General features: G+C 41.3%; 3 protein-coding genes across 3 annotated transcripts; 1 reads left to right on the top strand and 2 right to left on the bottom strand.

Annotated features, from left to right (window-relative positions):
- Window positions 1–463: 463 nt before the first annotated feature.
- myl7 (myosin, light chain 7, regulatory) lies at window positions 464–2,699 on the bottom strand. The gene is made up of 7 exons (XM_058070406.1): window positions 2,688–2,699; window positions 2,515–2,616; window positions 2,374–2,449; window positions 1,206–1,310; window positions 1,059–1,137; window positions 740–788; window positions 464–618 (listed from the first exon to the last, which is right to left on the bottom strand). The coding sequence occupies exons 1-7, from the start codon at window positions 2,688–2,690 to the stop codon at window positions 514–516; spliced, it is 519 nt and encodes a 172-aa protein (XP_057926389.1). The 5' UTR covers window positions 2,691–2,699; the 3' UTR covers window positions 464–513.
- A 2,624-nt stretch (window positions 2,700–5,323) lies between these two features.
- Window positions 5,324–10,507, bottom strand: gck (glucokinase (hexokinase 4)). The gene is made up of 10 exons (XM_058070578.1): window positions 10,424–10,507; window positions 10,156–10,318; window positions 9,939–10,093; window positions 7,846–7,965; window positions 7,678–7,773; window positions 7,500–7,599; window positions 7,249–7,432; window positions 6,049–6,204; window positions 5,548–5,781; window positions 5,324–5,471 (listed from the first exon to the last, which is right to left on the bottom strand). The coding sequence occupies exons 1-10, from the start codon at window positions 10,505–10,507 to the stop codon at window positions 5,324–5,326; spliced, it is 1,440 nt and encodes a 479-aa protein (XP_057926561.1).
- Window positions 10,508–13,002: 2,495 nt separating this feature from the next.
- ykt6 (YKT6 v-SNARE homolog (S. cerevisiae)) lies at window positions 13,003–17,616 on the top strand. Its single transcript, XM_058070484.1, has 8 exons — window positions 13,003–13,199; window positions 13,509–13,661; window positions 13,743–13,825; window positions 15,072–15,172; window positions 15,252–15,356; window positions 15,440–15,505; window positions 15,669–15,770; window positions 15,914–17,616. Exons 2-8 carry the CDS (start codon window positions 13,558–13,560, stop codon window positions 15,947–15,949), a joined length of 597 nt encoding a protein of 198 aa, XP_057926467.1. The 5' UTR covers window positions 13,003–13,199; window positions 13,509–13,557; the 3' UTR covers window positions 15,950–17,616.
- Window positions 17,617–17,750: the final 134 nt, after the last annotated feature.

A 17,750-nucleotide genomic window follows, 5' to 3' on the forward strand; every position in this document is an offset into this window, starting at 1 on the left:
AACCTTAACCGAAATGTGGGAGGCCACCTTATGAACCTTTAGCGCCACTACAACACCCTATCATCATTTGATGCTTCACTGAGAGAGAAAGAAGTATGTTCAGCCTCAAACTGCATCGTCCACAGTGACACAAGTGGAGGATAATGTTCTCTGGAATGATGCTTTGGAGTGAGTGTTTGACCAGGAAAAGCTTCACAGAATTGATGTCGATGATTTGATATCTTACTGTCCAAGAAACAAATTGTCTCACCTGTATGGGTAGGGGCTACAACAAGTTCAATTATGTCCTTGAGGTTGAGAAGAACCTGCCAGCATTGTTCATGAAGGAGTCGCAGCAAATTATTTTTTAACAATTCTTCTAGTCTGTCCACTTATATGGAAACTCGGCAATCAATTTGTTCAGCTCCTTTTGGTACAACGCAGTCGAAAAGAGAGTGAGTCGAATCAGAATTTATTACAGCTATACTTTGTTCCATTAGTGACAAACATTATTAGATGATGTTCCAACAATGTTTAGGACTCCTCCTTCTCGTCTCCATGTGTGATGATGTAGCAGAGAGACTTGTAGTCGATGTTCCCGGTTGGGTCGATGGGAGCCAGCGCGAAGGCCTGATCTACCTGGAAGTTAAGGTCGAGACAACGTGTGAGTGGGAATGTTATTGAAATATCTTAAATATGACCCTAGTGAGTATAAGCGACATAGAAAATGGAAATGGATGGATGGATGAAAAAAACTCACCTCATCTGCTGTGAATTTATCTGCCTGGTTCATTAATAACCGCCTAAATCTGTACCAGAGAAAAAGATGATTGAGCTTGAATTTAAACCAACATTCCAAACACATGCAAGGTTAATTGGCGACTCCAAATTGTCCATATAAATGAATGGTTGTTTGTCTATACATATGTGCCCTGTGATTGGATGGTGACCAGTAAAGGGTGTACCCCGCCTCTCACCCGAAGACAGCTGGGATAGGTTCCAGCATGCCTGCAACCCTTGTGAGGATAAGCGGTACAGAAAATAGATGGATGGATGATGAGTTAATTGTCACAACTTACTCTTCCTTGTTGACGAAGCCTGTCCCATTGGGGTCAAAGAGCTTAAAGGCAGCAAGGATGGTGTCTTCCGGGTCAGTGCCTACAGGAGAACACATGAAAAATAAGGGAATATCGTAGGAACAACTTTTCAAGGTAGGTTGGCCTCACCGTTGAGTTTCTCTCCAAAGAGAGACAAGAAGACGGTGAAGTTGATAGGACCTTTGCCCTCATTCAACATTTCATCCAGCTCCTCTTCCTTCACATTCAGCTTCCCTTGACACACATGGAGAAGGGAAAGTTTTAAAGTGGTTCAATTGTATGGTTTTTATCTAAAATTATGTTGCAAGATGGGTTTTATAGTAACAAACAAACAACAAATACATTAAAGACAAGCATTAAACACACTGACCAGCGGTACAGTAACCTACCTATTGCACCAGGTGGGCATAAAAATAAATATCTACACACAGTACCTGTCCCAAAAAAAAACACCCATAGAGTCCCACCGCAAGGCATGCTGGGTAGCTTGATTGCAAAATATGTTGAGGAGGTCATCATAGAAGTAAACAAGGAGGAGTTAACATACACTTGATATCCAGGTTTTACATTGTTCGTAGTTCATATTGTTGCAGCTGGACTACCCAGCATGCCTTGCGGGCATTTGAAAATTCATTCATTCATTCATTCATTTTCTACCGCTTTTCCTCACGAGGGTTGCGGGGGTGCTGGAGCCTATCCCAGCTGTCTTTGGGCGAGAGGCGGGGTACACCTTGGACTGGTTGCCAGCCAATCACAGGGCACATATAGACAAACAACCATTCACACTCACATTCATGCCTATGGGCAATTTGGAGTTGCCAATTAACCTAGCATGTTTTTGGAATGTGGGAGGAAACCGGAGTAGCCGGAAAAAACCCACACATGCACGGGGAGAACATGCAAACTCCACACAGGGATGGCCGATGGTGGAATTGAACCCTGGTCTCCTAGTTGTGAGGTCTGCGCGCTAACCACTCGACTGCCGTGCCGCCCGCATTTGGAAATAAGAGTTTTAAATTACATGCGATGGTTTAGTTGAGTTGTGTGGATGTGTTGTGTTTTTGTTTTGTTGCACCGTGAACAAGTTTGTCTTTCTGCTTGATGTCACCTCTCTGCCAAAATGTTTGCCCCCCCTGCTCTAGACTATTAATTATCTCATTCCATGACCTGTCATTTACGTTAAATTGTTTACAATTAATGTGCTTCTCTTGACAATTCCTATTTTCCTAACGTACAATGATTTGATTCGATTTTCCTACAACGAGAACAGTTTTTAGCAGGGTAAAGGAGACTATACCTAGTTGTGCGTAAGTCTCCTTCAGGTCCTGTTTTTTAATGACGCCATCTCTGTCCTGGTCAATGCAGCCAAAAGCCTACAGAGAAACAACAAGAAGACCTTAAAGAAACCACAGGTTGAACCACATGAAGAGGTCCATACCTCCTTGAACTCTTGAATTTGGGACTGCTCAAACATGGAGAAAACATTGGAGCAAGACTTCTGTCCTCCTCTTTGTCTTTTATTGGAGGCTTTCTTGCTGGCCTGAGCAAAAACATAAACATACAGAACTGTAAAGACACATCCTCTCTTTCATGCACCATGAAACCACTTACCATGTCTGCTGTACGGACTCCCAGGCCGACACTTGAGGCCGAGGTGGGTTTTATATGTAGCCTGTGTTATCTCCTGGCCTCCCATAATAACCGGTAGGCAGCACAGACCCTTACATGGCTACAACTGCTGTCCATGTGTCACAGAAGAGCTGATAAGAGGACATACAGGATTCTTGTGGCCTGGAAAATAGAGATATGCAGTCGGGGCTGGGTGTGACCCTTGACATTTGACAGTCCTCAATAATTCTTTCTTATGCGCTCATTGTATTTTTTTTAAAAAAGGTTATGACTACTATTACTACCACCCAAAATCTGGCACCCAAGTTGACTGCCCCTCTCTGGCCTTTTGGGGTATGTAGTTTCGTGCTTGTGCTTATGTTCATTCATTCATTTTCTACCGCTTATGCTCACGAGGGTCGTGGGGGCTGCTGGAGCCTATCCCAGCTGTCTGCGGGCGAGAGGCGAGGTACACCCTGGACTGGTCGCCAGCCAATCACAGGGCACAAGTAGACAAACAACCATTCACACTCACATTTGCCAATTAACCTAGCATGTTTTTGGAATGTGGGAGGAAACCGGAGTGCCCGGAGAAAACCCACGCATGCACGGGGAGAACATGAACGGTCTCCTAGCTGTGAGGTCTGCGCACTAACCACTCGACCGCCGTGTAGCCCATCATATTTGCAATTCATCACAATTTAAATGATCAGATTGACACTTTTTACAGAAAAAATATGTTTAAAAATGACATTCACTACATCCATAAACCTCTTCTTTGGTCCTCCTCTACGCCTCCTACCTCTAAATGCAGGATCCTTCTACCAATATTTTCAGTCTGGCCTCTCTGACTTTATCTCCAAGGCCTCTAATGTGTAATGTCCCTCTGATGTACTTGTTCCTGATCCTATCCGTCCTGGTCACTCCCAATGACAACCTCAGCATCCCCATCTCTACTACCTCCAGTTCTGCTTCCTGTCTTTTCCTCAATGGCACTGTCTCTTGACCAAACAACATGGCTGGTCTCACCACAGTTTTCTATACCTTTCCTTTCATTTTAGCTCAAACTCTCTTACCCACTAACAACATTGAACATTGAACACACCTTCAATTTCTAGCTTCAGACTCATCACCTTATCAGGTCAATATGGGTAGAAAGCAGAAATGAAACTGATCACAGTATATTGGAGCAGATTTATTTACAATACAAGTATATTCACACTATTAAAGCACATCTTATTCTGTACACAAGGAATATACTTGCAAACAACAGAGGAGGAGTTATGAGGCTTATTTTAAGCTTCAAGCAACTGCCCAGCAACTCAGAAATATACAGTCTACTAATTGTTATATCACAGTGGTTTGACAGTGATCTTTTTTTGTCTTTGATTTTATCTTAAAAAATATATATCTCCAAAAACGGGTCTTTAAAAAGGGATCGTCTTATATGCAGGGACACATTCAGGTGATTATAGGTGATGTTCTTTACAATATTAGCCACCCTATAATCACCATCTTCTGGTTAATGTTTTTTTTATTCTTCATCCTATAATTTAACTGATATGCTGGACCAGTTGCAATCATCCCCACACACCAAAAAATGAATTGTGTTATTAGACAAGAAAGCAGGACATTTCATTGAAGACAGACAGTATTCATATTTACCAGTGGCGGGCGGTCAGGGCTAGTAGAGCCTTCTCTGCTGGCCTAAACCCAATCAGAAACACTGACCTACATTTATACCGTATATTCCAATATTTATTCCATGATATGGTATTAATTCAACCCTCATTTATCACAGTTAACTGGTTCCAGACCCGACCGTAATAAGTGAATTTCAGTGAAATAGGATTCAATATAAATAAACAGAATAGTTTCAGTTACAGCATGTTTATGACTTTCTAAATATGTTTTATTTTTTTTACCATTATTAGAGTGCCGTCGACATGAAATAAAACCCATATTGTTTCTGATTATTCTTTGTTTACACCACAATTTGCAGCTACTACTGTATGTGTTGCTATATCAATCAAATCTACCCAGGGGCTTCAGAATCACAAGTGCTGGCCCATGTCACTTTTAACTTTTAACTATTAACAATGGGGCTGCTTTTTAATCAGATTTATGCTTTAGCAGAGCAAAACAGCTCAAGCCAAGGTATACCCACAATGGCTGATTGACGGGGTGACTAGATGTATTTTATTTCCAATTTTTATGTTTTTGTGTACTGGTTCGGAGTTGTCTGAAGCCTTTATCACTGAGCCGTTACGGTTCCTCTTGTGACTTTTAGCTGAGCACCAGAATGGCTGCAATTATGCTACGCTATACTGGATTTTTATGAATGATTTCTATTGATCGTGTAATTGTAACGTGAAGGACCAGGAGGCAAACACCCCGCCCGCCACTGATAATTACCAAATAAAAACTGACAACCTTGCATTATATACTATTATAAATCTTCATCAATACCAATTGAGCAAGTGGAAAATGACTTTGACTGAGTTTTCATGCCTAGTCAATGCTTACAGATGCAAAAATATATTCCAAACAAATATGGCGCTAACAAAGTGCACTTCTCAAGAGAGGATGTCACGTCGTCAACAGTCAAGAGTTCAGTGGCGTCAAGCCTGCTCAGCCTTTCACTGTGTCAGCATACACGCCGCCATCTTGCAGGCCACTGCTGAGATGAGCGCTGCCCCCCTCCCGCTACCCTCCTCTGATTGGATGAAAGTGATCTCACAGTGTGGTGTGAGCTCCCTGACAATTTTGTGGAATCTGTCCCGGAAACTAGACAAAAGAAAACGTAATTAATAACAGCCGTCATTTTGTTATCAAGTTACCAAGTATTGCAGACACTTCTCACCAGGTGTGTAGCTTATAAACGGAGCCATCAACTCCCACGGTGATCTTCAGGGCATCTTGGCTGCGTCGCTCTCTCATCAAATTGATGACACCCGCCAAGCCCGCACCGCACATGTGCGCAGAACGAGTGGAGACGCTCTCGCAGACCAGACGTACAACGTCGCAGTCCAACTCGGAGGGCAGCACACCGAGTGAGGACAGGATGTTGTAAATGTGCTTCCTGTCCCCTGAATCACTGAAAAATATTCAGAAATCCAGGTAATCTTGCAGATACTTTGCACTTTTAGTGTAAATAGTAGTTTGGGGTGGCAGAAGGTGCCGTGGTTACAAAAAACGTTTCATGCAGAGCAATAATTCCATTGAGAAACACATCTCTTAGAATTATTGTAGTTCTGTAATATCCTTAATCTGTTTCTGCCCACTTTTTTACATGCTTTGTTGGGCAGCAGAACCCTCTGTAAAAATGTTCCTCAGTGTAGCTGCGCTATTTTGCGGCGCTCACCTTTCCACTTGCGAGACATAACGCGTCTCAAAGCTGCCGCGGGTCTTCAGTACCTCCGAGGCCTCGCCGTTAAACAGCAGGTTCTCGTTGACTAGCTTCATCATGACCAGCCTCACCAGCTCGCCCATGTACTTCCCACTGATCAGCTTCTCAAAGCTGCAGGAGGAGACAAAATTACACATGATAGAAACTGACACAAACAAATGAGTGAAGCTGCCCTCAGCACTCGTCTAGTGTCAAAAGTAAACAGCCATTAGGCGGACAGGCACTGTGGCGAGATCATTAATCTGACACCCTCACGCTGAGACCAGCCCGCTGACGTATGAAGCCTCTGAGCATTTATAAACATCCTTATGGAAGAACAGCTGGTAGCTTAGCAACTGCACCCACTGCTCAGGTGAGAGTCAGGTGAGAATTGCCATGAAGGGATGATTGATTCACAGAACAAGATTACCTCCCCCAAGGCTTGGACATTTGTCACCTGCCTAATCAGCAACTCCTTGTTGGCTATCGTATGGTAGAACTTTACCATCAAGACAGTCTTCACCAACCTTTTTGAGACCAAGATCCCTAGTTCACTTGGTAACATGAATTTACTTAGAATCATGTGATTTTTTCCCCAGCCAATCAACAAAGAAAAGTAATAATGCTAACAAAAAAATTACCGTAGTAATGTAATGAAAGTGTTGTTTTTATTATTTAATAATTAATATTAACAACAATAATAATACAAGAATAACAAATATTTACATCAGCTGGGATAGGCTCCAGCACCCACCGCGACCCTTGTGAGGAAAAACGGTAGAAAATGAATGAATGAATGAATATTTACATGTAATATTTTAATATTTTTAAAAGTACTACTACTACTACTACAACTACTAATATTTATTATTACCATTATTATTATTATAAGACAGCTGGGATAAGGTCCAACACCCCCGCGACCCTCGTTAGGATAAGCAGTGGAAAATGAATGAATGAATATTTATAATGCTAATAAAAAAAATATTATTATTTAGAAATTATCATAGTAATGTCGGGATATTTTGATTATGTAATAATTATATGTACATGCAATATTTTAATAATAATAATAATAATAATAATAATAATAATAATAATAATAATAATAATAATAATATATTAAAATATTACATGTACATATTTATTATTATTATATAATACTCTCCCACTCACAGTTGCTGTCCTGGGTTGATGGAGGTCTCGTCCACCACTCTGTCATACTCCAGCCGGAACTCCTCCAGCTCACCGTTGTCTCCAAACGCCCCCCATTCTGTGTTCACACACATGCGTCCCTCCTCGCCTTCCACCAGCTCCACCGTCCTCATCTCCTCCATGTAGCAAGCATTACAACCTGTACCTGTTTTTTTTTCACATACAGTATGTTAAAATGTGAGGTTTTTGATTCACAGGTCATTGTTTCATACCAACAATCATGCCGACTTCACAGCTGCGGTCCTCATAGTAGCATGAAATCATGGTGGCTACTGTGTCATTCACCATGGCGACCACATCCATCTCAATGTCCTGTACAGCATCACAATTAAAGTCAATGTAATACGTATACGTGTGTAACATAATGGATTTCCCTCAGCGCAAACATACCCCTCGTCTCTTGATAGCATCTCTGAGTAAACCTACAACATTGTTTCCCTCGGCTCCAGAAGCCTTGAAACCTTTGGTCCAGTTGAGAAGGATTCCCTGAAAACATCAAGAACATCCATGTTACATATAACAACTAGCAATGTTAGTGAAGAGACAGCCACGTGCTACCTTATCCAGGTCCTCGTGGCGCACTGGGAAGGAGAAAGTGAAACCCAGAGGAAGCTTCCTGTGCTTGATATTATGCTTGTCCAAAAAGTCTGACATGCACTCGGCGATGTAGTCGAACAACTGCAAAGATGGCAGAAACGGGAAGAGAATACTCAATACTCATCATAGCGCAGATCTTACAGTATATACACAGTACGACAAACAGTCAGAGTGACTGGATTAGCATGTATTTAAGGAGATTATAAATACATTAATAATAAAATGCAATCTTGCCAACACTGGCAGCCACATCCAAAATACTTTAAAAAACATCCTATTGTACATAAGTGACATAGCGCTCTCTCAAATACTGTAACTCTGTGTTAGTGAGCACTCACATTTCATAATTCATTCACCTCTATGCTGATTAGACAGCATTATTGAACAAGGGTGCCTTAGGTTGGCCACAATAAAAGGCCACTACATGTGTAGTTTAACTGTACCAGAGGAGTCCATCTGGTGTGACTACCATTTGCTTCAAAATACCATGTATGCCAATCCAGATGCAAACAGACTAGGTATCACAGTTCATTAAATGCGCCATCCATAAAATGCACCTGTGCTCATTATCCATAACCTACGCCTGCCCAAACCATAACCCTTCCGCCAGCAAGCCCACTCCATCTGCAACACAGGTGCATTTCATTGATGCCATTTTGAACATACAGAGATGCTGATGTTGATAGTTGTTCCAGTCCCCAACCATCACCTGCAGCACGATAATGCACACCCCCATGTAGCAAGGATCTGCACACAATTCCTGGAAGCTGAGCCCAATACAGCCAAACTGCACATTTTAGAATGGCCTTTTGTTGTGGCCCACCTAAGGCACATCTGTGCAAAATTCATGCTGTCTAATCAGCATCTTGACATGGCACACCTGTGACATGGATGACTTATGGATGATGAATGCTCACTAACACAGATGTTTCAACGATATTTGAGAGAAATAGGCCTTTTGTGTTGGGGGCGCAAGGTTATGATGGAACCTATCCGGCTGACTTTGGACAGGGGGCGGGGTACACCCTGGACTGGTCGCCAGCCAATCACAGGGCACATATAGACAAACAACCATTCACACTCACATTCATACCTATGGACAATTTGGAGTCACCAATTAACCTACCACTTCTGAAATAGTGGGGCAGGCAACCCCCAGGGGGTTAAGAGGGTCGTGAGCGCCAGAGTGGACTTTCAATATTAGTGCAGACCTGCCAACATGTATGAATTTGTTGTACTCAGCATACAATTTGACTTGAATTTCTATGTGTCACTGCTCTCCATTTTGTTGCATTTCACTGGTTTCAGTTTCAGTCTGTACGGTACAGATATATAAATAGATACGATCAGTTTCTGAATAGTATTTCAAATGGGGTGGGGAGTGGGGCGGGCAAAAAACCTTTCTGTCCCCACAGAAAATTATTGGGAACCACTGAATTAACTTAACATGCACGTGGATGAGGATGGAGAAGAAATTTTGTTTTGTGCACATAGAAACAAGCTTGGCTGCACGGTGTTCGAGTGGTTAGCGTGCAGGCCTCACAGCTAAGAGACCCGAGTTCAATTCCACCGTCAGCTATCTCTGTGTGGAGTTTGTATGTACTCCGGTTTCCTCCCACATTCCAAAAACATGCTAGGTTATTTGGTGACTCCAAATTGTCCATAGGTATGAATGTGAGTGTGAATGGTTGTTTGTCTAGTATATGTGCCCTGTGATTGGCTGGCGACCAGTCCAGGCTGAACCCTGCCTCTCGCCCGGAGACAGCTGGGGTAGGCTCCAGCACCCCCCACAACCCTTGTGAGCATAAGCGGTAGAAAATGTAGGGTAGAACCCCTGGAATAGTTCAGGTGTTGCTGTTGTTTTACCATAATTTGATCATCACCATTGTGTATGTATGAAATGTCAGATACTCTATAGTATATACAGTACAAATGTAATATATCAACTTTATAGAGGGAACATCATCGCCATATGGAACCCTAAATCCCATGTACCATTCACACTAGAACTACTTCCAATGTAAAAGCAAATAAGACTGATAACTGTAACTCACCATCTCAGCTGTCCCTGTCATGGCATCTTCAGGAATGGAGTACATCTGGTTGTTGGTCTCCACCTTCCAGCTCCTCTCCTCGTCTGCTCCCACCTTGACCAGCATCACACGGAAGTTGGTCCCCCCCAGGTCCAGAGCCAAGAAATCTCCCACCTCTGTCCCAAACACACATCTCAGCAAACAGAGAGCGGAGACATACAAGCTGATGGAGGCTTACCTGATCCTTCTGGAGTGGAGCAAACGTAAGTGGGCAGCATTTTGACGCTAGCTTCTTCGTGTGTCTCCAAACGCAATCCTCTGTCCATCTCTCGCTGCATCCTATTCATGATCTCTTTTAGCTCTTCTTTTTTCAGCCTGAACTCGGTAAGGATTTGATCTACCTGCGGCCAAAACAAGATAAAATATCAGGATGTGAACACACAAAAAACAACGAGGTTACGACCTTATGATATAATACCATAACATAACTTTTATCTCCATCTTACCATCAATTCAACTCTATCCACCACTGAGGTGACACTACAAGACGTCTTCACCATCGGCTCCACATATGAGCTGACGCACGGCATCTTCACCAGCTAATGTGTTTTTCTAGATGTTTCGTGAGTGTGTGTGTTTATACGAGCAGTCAAGTGAGAGTGTCACCGAATGAAAGAGCAGCTCAGCTGCTTTTATGCACCAGGTGAAGAAGTGGGCCGGCCTCCACGAAACGCCACATCACGTGCCCTCCCAAACTCACCCCATCTATCATTTATGTGTGTGTGTCTGCTCCAAACCACTAAAACATGATATCTCAGCAGTATAGATGCAATTTTCTTAAAACTTATAAAAACGTATGTATTTGTGTTTATTAGTTTTCCACTATATACAGTTTTTACTTTGTTAGCAATATCTAAGCATGAATAGATGAAGGAGGTTATGTATATATTTACAAAACAAGAAAAGTCGTCTAAAATTAGAAAGAATGCAGGATGAATGACCTGAAACACTGGTTCGCTGGGTTCACCGTGACTCCACCATCTATTAATAAACCTCACCTAGAGACTCGCTCTTTTAAGACATTTGGCTGCAAAATTCATACGCTAACCTGTCGCCAATGATGCAGGAAACAATGGATGAATGTAGTTGCTAAATAAGGAGAGCAAAATTATTAAAAACAGCTCTTGGTATGATGCAATCAATCAAATCAATGTCAAAACGGAGTAAAGATTGTGCGCGTGTACCCAATGTTGTATTCAATGAGTGTATATGTTTACATTAGCTTACATTCACAGTAGCTTTGTAGCACGTGAGGCACATTGTGGTCGTCTACAACCATGTATAAATAGATACATGATAGATACATAGATAGATAGAATTACCTTATCCATTGTATGATGAGAAAGGTGTCTTGCTGACCATTGGTAATCTGCTGTTGAAATTCACTTTAGTTATTTACGCTTTTTATATTTGAACTGTCCAGTCCTTTCCAGGAAATTCCTTATTTCATTAAGAACAGCAGTGAATCCAAGCACAAACTTACAAAAGCATCTCCATAAAGTAATAAATGCTACTGTAAGTGGTATGAATCACGGCTGATGTCTCACATGCTAAATAAATGTTGGATGACCTAAGCATCTCCATTCTTGCAGTCATATATCAATAAAACATCAAGTAGCCTCTTCATCTTCATTCCAGTTATTCCATGTAGAGAGTTTTGTCCACAACACCACATCCGATCAATCCACCAAAATAGTGTAGCGTTTAAAAAAAAGAAACTTCACTCCCATCCATTAAATTCCAGAGATACATTTTGGCCCAAAAATAAAATCATGAACCAGCTTCTGCTTCGAGTATCACCCGGCTGCAGACGCAAGCCAAGCTTAGTTCCAGGAAAAGAAAGATGATTTCCTCCCGGCTCGGCCTGTCAAACATTTGCGGCCAAAACCATCACCCCAAGTGTTGCCTTGGAAATGAATTACAGGCACACTTGTGCTGTCGAAAACACTCACCTCTGAGGTAAGTGGCCAGCAGGGAATTGTTAAATGGAGCAAGATTACCAGAGAAAACATCAATTGACGGTGCCACGGGTGGAAAAAGAAAAAAAAACCCAGTAGTTAATAGATTCACGCTCAGACTACATTGTAATAGGACAAATCGTCGTTAACTATGCAAACTAATCACAAAAAAATAACAACAGTATCATTAATGGTCATTATGTGTTTTGGACGTATTCAATGCCTATTTTACCTTACCTTTTGTTTTTATTTACAAAAATCTCTCTCTTGGAAGTGGACAAAATTGCATGCATGAGACATCTAAAATTGACTTTTTCATCAGAGTTTCTTCAAAACTACAAGGCAGATAATTATAAGCAGCTGGTGCCAAACCTCCTGAAGTACTACAAAGCCCTTAGTTGTAATATGTCACTGAAGATAAACTTCTTGCATTCCCATCTAGATTTTTTTCCATTGAACTGTGGAAGTCATTGATGAGCATGTGGAATGATTCCACCAGGACATTGCAGATATGGAGAAAAGATATCAGGGACAGTGGAACATATCTACAGTATGCTTGCTGACTACTGTTAGAATGTGGTCTGGGATGACCCTGCTGCTGAGTATAAGAGACAAGCCAAAAAGCGTTGTTCAGATACTGAATAAAAGGAACTTTGTCGTTTTAAGTGTCGCTTTAGCTTGTTTTTCATATGATAATCAATCACCTGATTTCTTAAGATATTTCTTGTTTATTTCTTGACAGAAAAGAAGTGTAAATAAAATATTTTCAAAATAGAAATATTATTTTCTTAAGCAAAAATGCCTACATTTATTGTAAAAACAGATGCAATTAAGCATTATTTCATAAAACAAAATGTCTTCAAAAACCACAGCACACCCTGCTTCCATGTAATACTTCTGGCTTAAAATCATAAACATAAAAAACAAAACTATTAATAATTTACTTTTACCAATATATTTTATGTTATTACCATTTTTTAAAGTAATTATTTGAATTGTTCCCTACGCTCCATAGTCCGGAACCATTCATCCAACATTTTTGTTTCCACATCCACCCGCCTGAATATGTTGAGGGACCTAAATATGATAGTGACGTGGTGATTGGTCATGAGCAAAACAGCATCTTCCAGAGTATTACATTACACGGGGATTAAGTTGCTTCGGATTTCAAGCCAAACGACGGAGTACCTCTGTTTTTGTAGCGCAAATAAATAGTTTATTCGGCGTGTTGTTTTAATTAAGCGAGTCATCGCCAGTTTAGCGGGTAAGTTAGCCGAGGCCTTCCGAAACAAGCTAGCTTCCAGCGCTAACACCCGCTAGGCCTAATAGGGGCAGTTGTTGTTCAACACAACCATCTGATAAGAATGTAGTTGTTACGCTCATCGGTGTGTCGTCACATTAAACGTTAAAAGTATACCCTGTTGATACAGTTTTACTTCTACTTTCACTTGTTGGCTAACGTTAGCATGTTTGTTTCTTTAGCTGTGTTGTTGTCAGCGAGCTGTTAGTAATCAGATGCGGATAATGCCTGTCATCTGACCCACCCTCCCGTCATGTTCTTCTCTTATTTAAGAATATCCGGCTTGTCGGACCCTGTCTGCAGAGACTGATCCAGTGGCACAATGAAGCTCTACAGCCTCAGCATCCATTATAAAGGAGCCACCAAAGCCAATCTCCTAAAAGCAGCATATGAACTCAACTCATTTGGCTTCTTTCAGAAATCTAGGTGTGTCTCTCTGACAGAACCTTTAAATGGGAAATTATGTTGGTTCTCTCTTACTGTCTTCTTTGATTTGTTCGTATTCAGTATCCAGGAGTTCATGACCTTCACCAGTGCCTTGATTGTTGAACGGACAACAGTTGGAAGTCGTGCCTCTGTCAAAGAACAAGGTAAGAATGGACCATGTTCAGCAAAGTGCTCAACATTCATATTGAGCGCTGTTTTTAGTGTTTACTTAACTATAGGCTCCTTTTCTCCGTGGAAAATACCTTCACTGTACTCGAACATCAGATTTAATTTTAAAGTGGAGATCATCTCCAAGAATACACAAGTACCATCATGCAATGCAGGTCTGAAAGCTTGATAAACCCTCCACAATGCAACCCAACCCGTGACCAACGCAATGCCAAGAAGGCAGAGCACGGAGACACTCCTCCATCGCCTGGCAACACCTCACTTTCCTGGCAAAACAGGGGTGTCTAAAGTGTGGCTTAGGTGACATCCGTGGACCGCGGCTTACCTGTCACAGGCCTGTGGCACATTGCAGAAATAAAATAAACCATAAAAACCCAGGGAAAATGGAACAAAAAGGCATAATGTACCTACAATAAGCTGAAATGCTGATTGATGAGAACTAATAAAAACAAAGATTGGCCTGAAATTTATTTAAGCTTTAGACTGCATGAGAAAGTAGCAATAAAAAGACCTCTTTTTGACCACATTTAGTAACAAGTAGTGATGACGAGATGAAGCCCCATGAGGCTTCGAACCATTTCAGTCAACTGGTTCGAGAATAGATTAATTTCTTGAAGCTTCATGTGCACACGAAACCACCTGCTGGCCTTGGATACAATTACAGGCTTATGTATCTTCACGTGTGATGCATTGAGTGCTGATCTGTTTTGGCTCTTGGAAATGATTATGTACTACAAAAAAATGTATAACAAAATGATTAATCTACAAAGTGTAAGATAAAATATACAGTATATATAAAATACTGAATGTTTTCTTGTTCATAAATGCTATGTATCATGTGATATGCTAGCTTCATCATGGTTGTGTTGGTAATACTGTAATTTATTAATATTAGAATGTAGTACTATTAACCTTACCATAGATGGGTGAAGGTCCAGTTTCATCTTCATGTTCGTGAAAGGCACGTTAATGTTTTAAAATGCTTGCACTGGTGGATGAAACCGCTGGATGCTGACCACTCATAGTGCTTCAAATGCAGCTGCCACCATCTTGTGGAGGAAATGTAACAAATTGCATGAGGAGGTTGCCTACAGTCATATACGGTATGGTTTTTAACCCGGCACTAATGAGAGGCCTCAGAGGCTCACATGCTTTTGTAGACTACACCTGCTTTGAGAGACAAAACCGCCACAATTTGTCAAATCTGCGTTCCTCCCACAGAATATCTGTGCCATGTGTATGTGAGGAATGATAACCTGGCAGGGGTGGTCATAGCAGACACCGAATACCCACAGAGAGTCTGCTTCTCATTGCTCGACAAGGTGGGTACACAGTATATGCTAATGATGATTGTTACACTTCTGCCTCCATTAAGATGTGGTATGTGTTTTTTTTTTTTAGGTGTTAGAAGAGTTCTCCAGGCAGGTGGACAGTATAGACTGGCCGTCTGGTAACCCTGACACCATTACCTACAGAAACCTAGACATTCAATTGGCCAAGTACCAGGTTTGGATGCTTGAAATCAGCCAATATGAGTAAAAGCTGGAGTTGTGTGTGCTAAACAGTGATTGGGGTTTGTTCATCCTCAGAAACCCATGGAAGCAGATGCCATGAGCAAAGTACAGGCAGAACTGGACGACACAAAGATCATTTTGGTACAGTAGCTCTCTATTTCATACCTTTTTTATTTGTTACATTGGTGACCCCAGATCTACTGAGGAGACTCATAAGAACCTCATGCTTCTTCCGTCTACAAGCAGTCTAGTGATACTAATGCAGCCATGTTGAGGGACATTCCATATGTGTGTTCTCTTGCAGCACAAGACCATGGAAAGTCTGTTGGAGCGAGGAGAGAAACTGGATGATCTTGTGGCAAAGTCAGAACACTTGGGGACCCAATCCAAAGCCTTTTATAAGACCGTGAGTATTGCCTATATACCTTTTCCTCCTATGCTAATTGGATGGCTAACTACAGAGACTACTTATTAGACAGCTATTTGAGGAAATAGAAACCAAGTATATAGTATCATAATTGATGGAGTCCATGTATAATCCCCTTGCAGGCACGGAAACAGAATTCATGCTGTGAAATCATGTGATGCCGCTGCCTCGTCCCCATGGACACGCCTCTCTCTCTCGCTCTCTCTCTCTGCCTTTACGGTTGCCCTGGTCCTACATCTCCCATCAAGCACCAGCCACACTCTCTCAACACGACAGACGTCACATTAAACGGTGGAAGCTTCGCTGCCAGCCAGCTGGGTCAGGACTTCTCTGGATTTGGGCCGATGAGGGCTGAAGGAGTGATGGCATGTTTTCAGAGGAACCCTTGCAGTGCTTTAGTAGCAGATAAGGACTTTACTAGCGTGACGTTCTATTGTGGTGAGGTATACACTTGGAAAAATTGCAATAATTTACATTTTGCACATTGGATCTTAAGCCTATTTCACTTTAGTGCTTGTTGGCAATAAATTGCTTACTCAACATTTTTTGTCTCACTCCCTTTTCTTATTTTTGCATTTTGAAGTCCTACTTAGAAGCTCCTCCAGATCCAACAGTGCAAAATGTAAATTCTTGCAATCTTTTTAACAATTCTTAACATTTTGATCAGTGATATTTTGAATGAATTACCATACTGACCCGAATATAAGACAACACCCTTTTTTCCAACAGTCATATTTGGTTAAATATTTCTTAAAACCAACAAATCTTTTCATTGATATTGGATTTTCAATATCGGTGAAACAACAAATGGAACATTTAAAAAAAAAAACTATTTCATAGCTTTGATGATTGTGCTTCATTAAGTACCATTATCTTTAAAATAAGTATCATAGCTACTCTGTTGTTTGCTAACACCTTCTTAGTGTGTGTGTGCGTGTGTGTGTGTGAGTCACAGGAAGAAACGCTCTGACTCGCTTGGGTAGGTGTTGTCTGGTGTCCCTTCTTGAAAATACCATATTCGGATCAGTACGGTTAATCTTCCATTTTTTTTTAATGAGAGCTTCATGGATGGATTCACACTTCACAGTGAAGTACTTCCGACGCAAAACTGCTACTTTTAATGACAACCTCGGGGCGTGTCTCTGTATTACATGTGATTGTCTTAACTGAGGTGGTCAGTGACTGTTTGCCGTGGGATGATGCCCTCTTAAAAACAAAAAACAATGGTTAATTTTCTGTCTCATGATCTTTATTGACATCTCCAACATTCCCACTGTGGGGGGGTTGTGTATCTCTGTAAGATGATTGTTGTTATGATGATGTCTGATTCTAATGAGGACAATAGATCGACGCCCAAGTGGACCATTTGTCCTAAATCACTAGCATTTTGGCTGTACACCCCCCCCCCCCTTTTTTTTTTTAACTAATCCGAATACTTAGAATTTGTCTGCTTGCAATATTTAAAGATGGAGACATGCCTTTGGTTTTAGATGTTTATATATTCTCTCTGCTCTGTGTGTGTGTGTGTATATGTGCAACATATTGTATGACTGCGTTCATGTATGTCAACGTGTGTGTGTGGCTTTTACAGTGTAAACTGTGGTGCAATATCTCTGCAGACCGGTGTCTCTCTTAAACTGAGAAAGTTGCGTGGAAAGGTCAGTTACTTGACATTTGTACACAAGTCTTATGACTAATTCTCCCGAAATGAAGCCTGTGCAGGGTTGATTCTTGGCATAATAACACTTGTCTGTGTTAACGTTTGATTTTATTTAGGTTCAAATGGACCATGTATTATTGCTCAGATAAAATTTTTTTAAAGGTTTGTTGTGCCGTGTCGTTTTTTCCCATTTATTATTTGTATCTTTAAGTGTGGAATGCGCCTACAGTCAAGGTGATCTTGTTTGTAGTCAAATTTTCAATGTGCAAACTCAGCTCTTTTCAAAGGGAGGTCCATTG

Source organism: Doryrhamphus excisus, chromosome 4 (genome assembly GCF_030265055.1).
Source record: "Doryrhamphus excisus isolate RoL2022-K1 chromosome 4, RoL_Dexc_1.0, whole genome shotgun sequence".
NCBI classification, from domain to species: Eukaryota; Metazoa; Chordata; class Actinopteri; order Syngnathiformes; family Syngnathidae; genus Doryrhamphus; species Doryrhamphus excisus.

Excerpts from the sequence above, each read along its gene's own strand:
- myl7 (XM_058070406.1), bottom strand. Across the intron at positions 1,311-2,373 it reads GGAGACTTACGCACAACTAG|GGAAGCTGAATGTGAAGGAA; the intron begins GTATAGTCTCCT and ends ATGTGTGTCAAG. Across the intron at positions 619-739 it reads ATAAATTCACAGCAGATGAG|GTAGATCAGGCCTTCGCGCT; the intron begins GTGAGTTTTTTT and ends CTTAACTTCCAG.
- gck (XM_058070578.1), bottom strand. The coding sequence starts at position 10,507 with ATGCCGTGCGTCAGCTCATATGTGGAGCCGATGGTGAAGACGTCTTGT. Across the intron at positions 7,774-7,845 it reads GCCACGAGGACCTGGATAAG|GGAATCCTTCTCAACTGGAC; the intron begins GTAGCACGTGGC and ends TGATGTTTTCAG. Across the intron at positions 7,433-7,499 it reads TGAAGTCGGCATGATTGTTG|GTACAGGTTGTAATGCTTGC; the intron begins GTATGAAACAAT and ends AAAAAAAAACAG.
- ykt6 (XM_058070484.1), top strand. The coding sequence starts at position 13,558 with ATGAAGCTCTACAGCCTCAGCATCCATTATAAAGGAGCCACCAAAGCC. Across the intron at positions 15,173-15,251 it reads GCTTCTCATTGCTCGACAAG|GTGTTAGAAGAGTTCTCCAG; the intron begins GTGGGTACACAG and ends TTTTTTTTTTAG. Across the intron at positions 15,771-15,913 it reads CCAAAGCCTTTTATAAGACC|GCACGGAAACAGAATTCATG; the intron begins GTGAGTATTGCC and ends ATCCCCTTGCAG.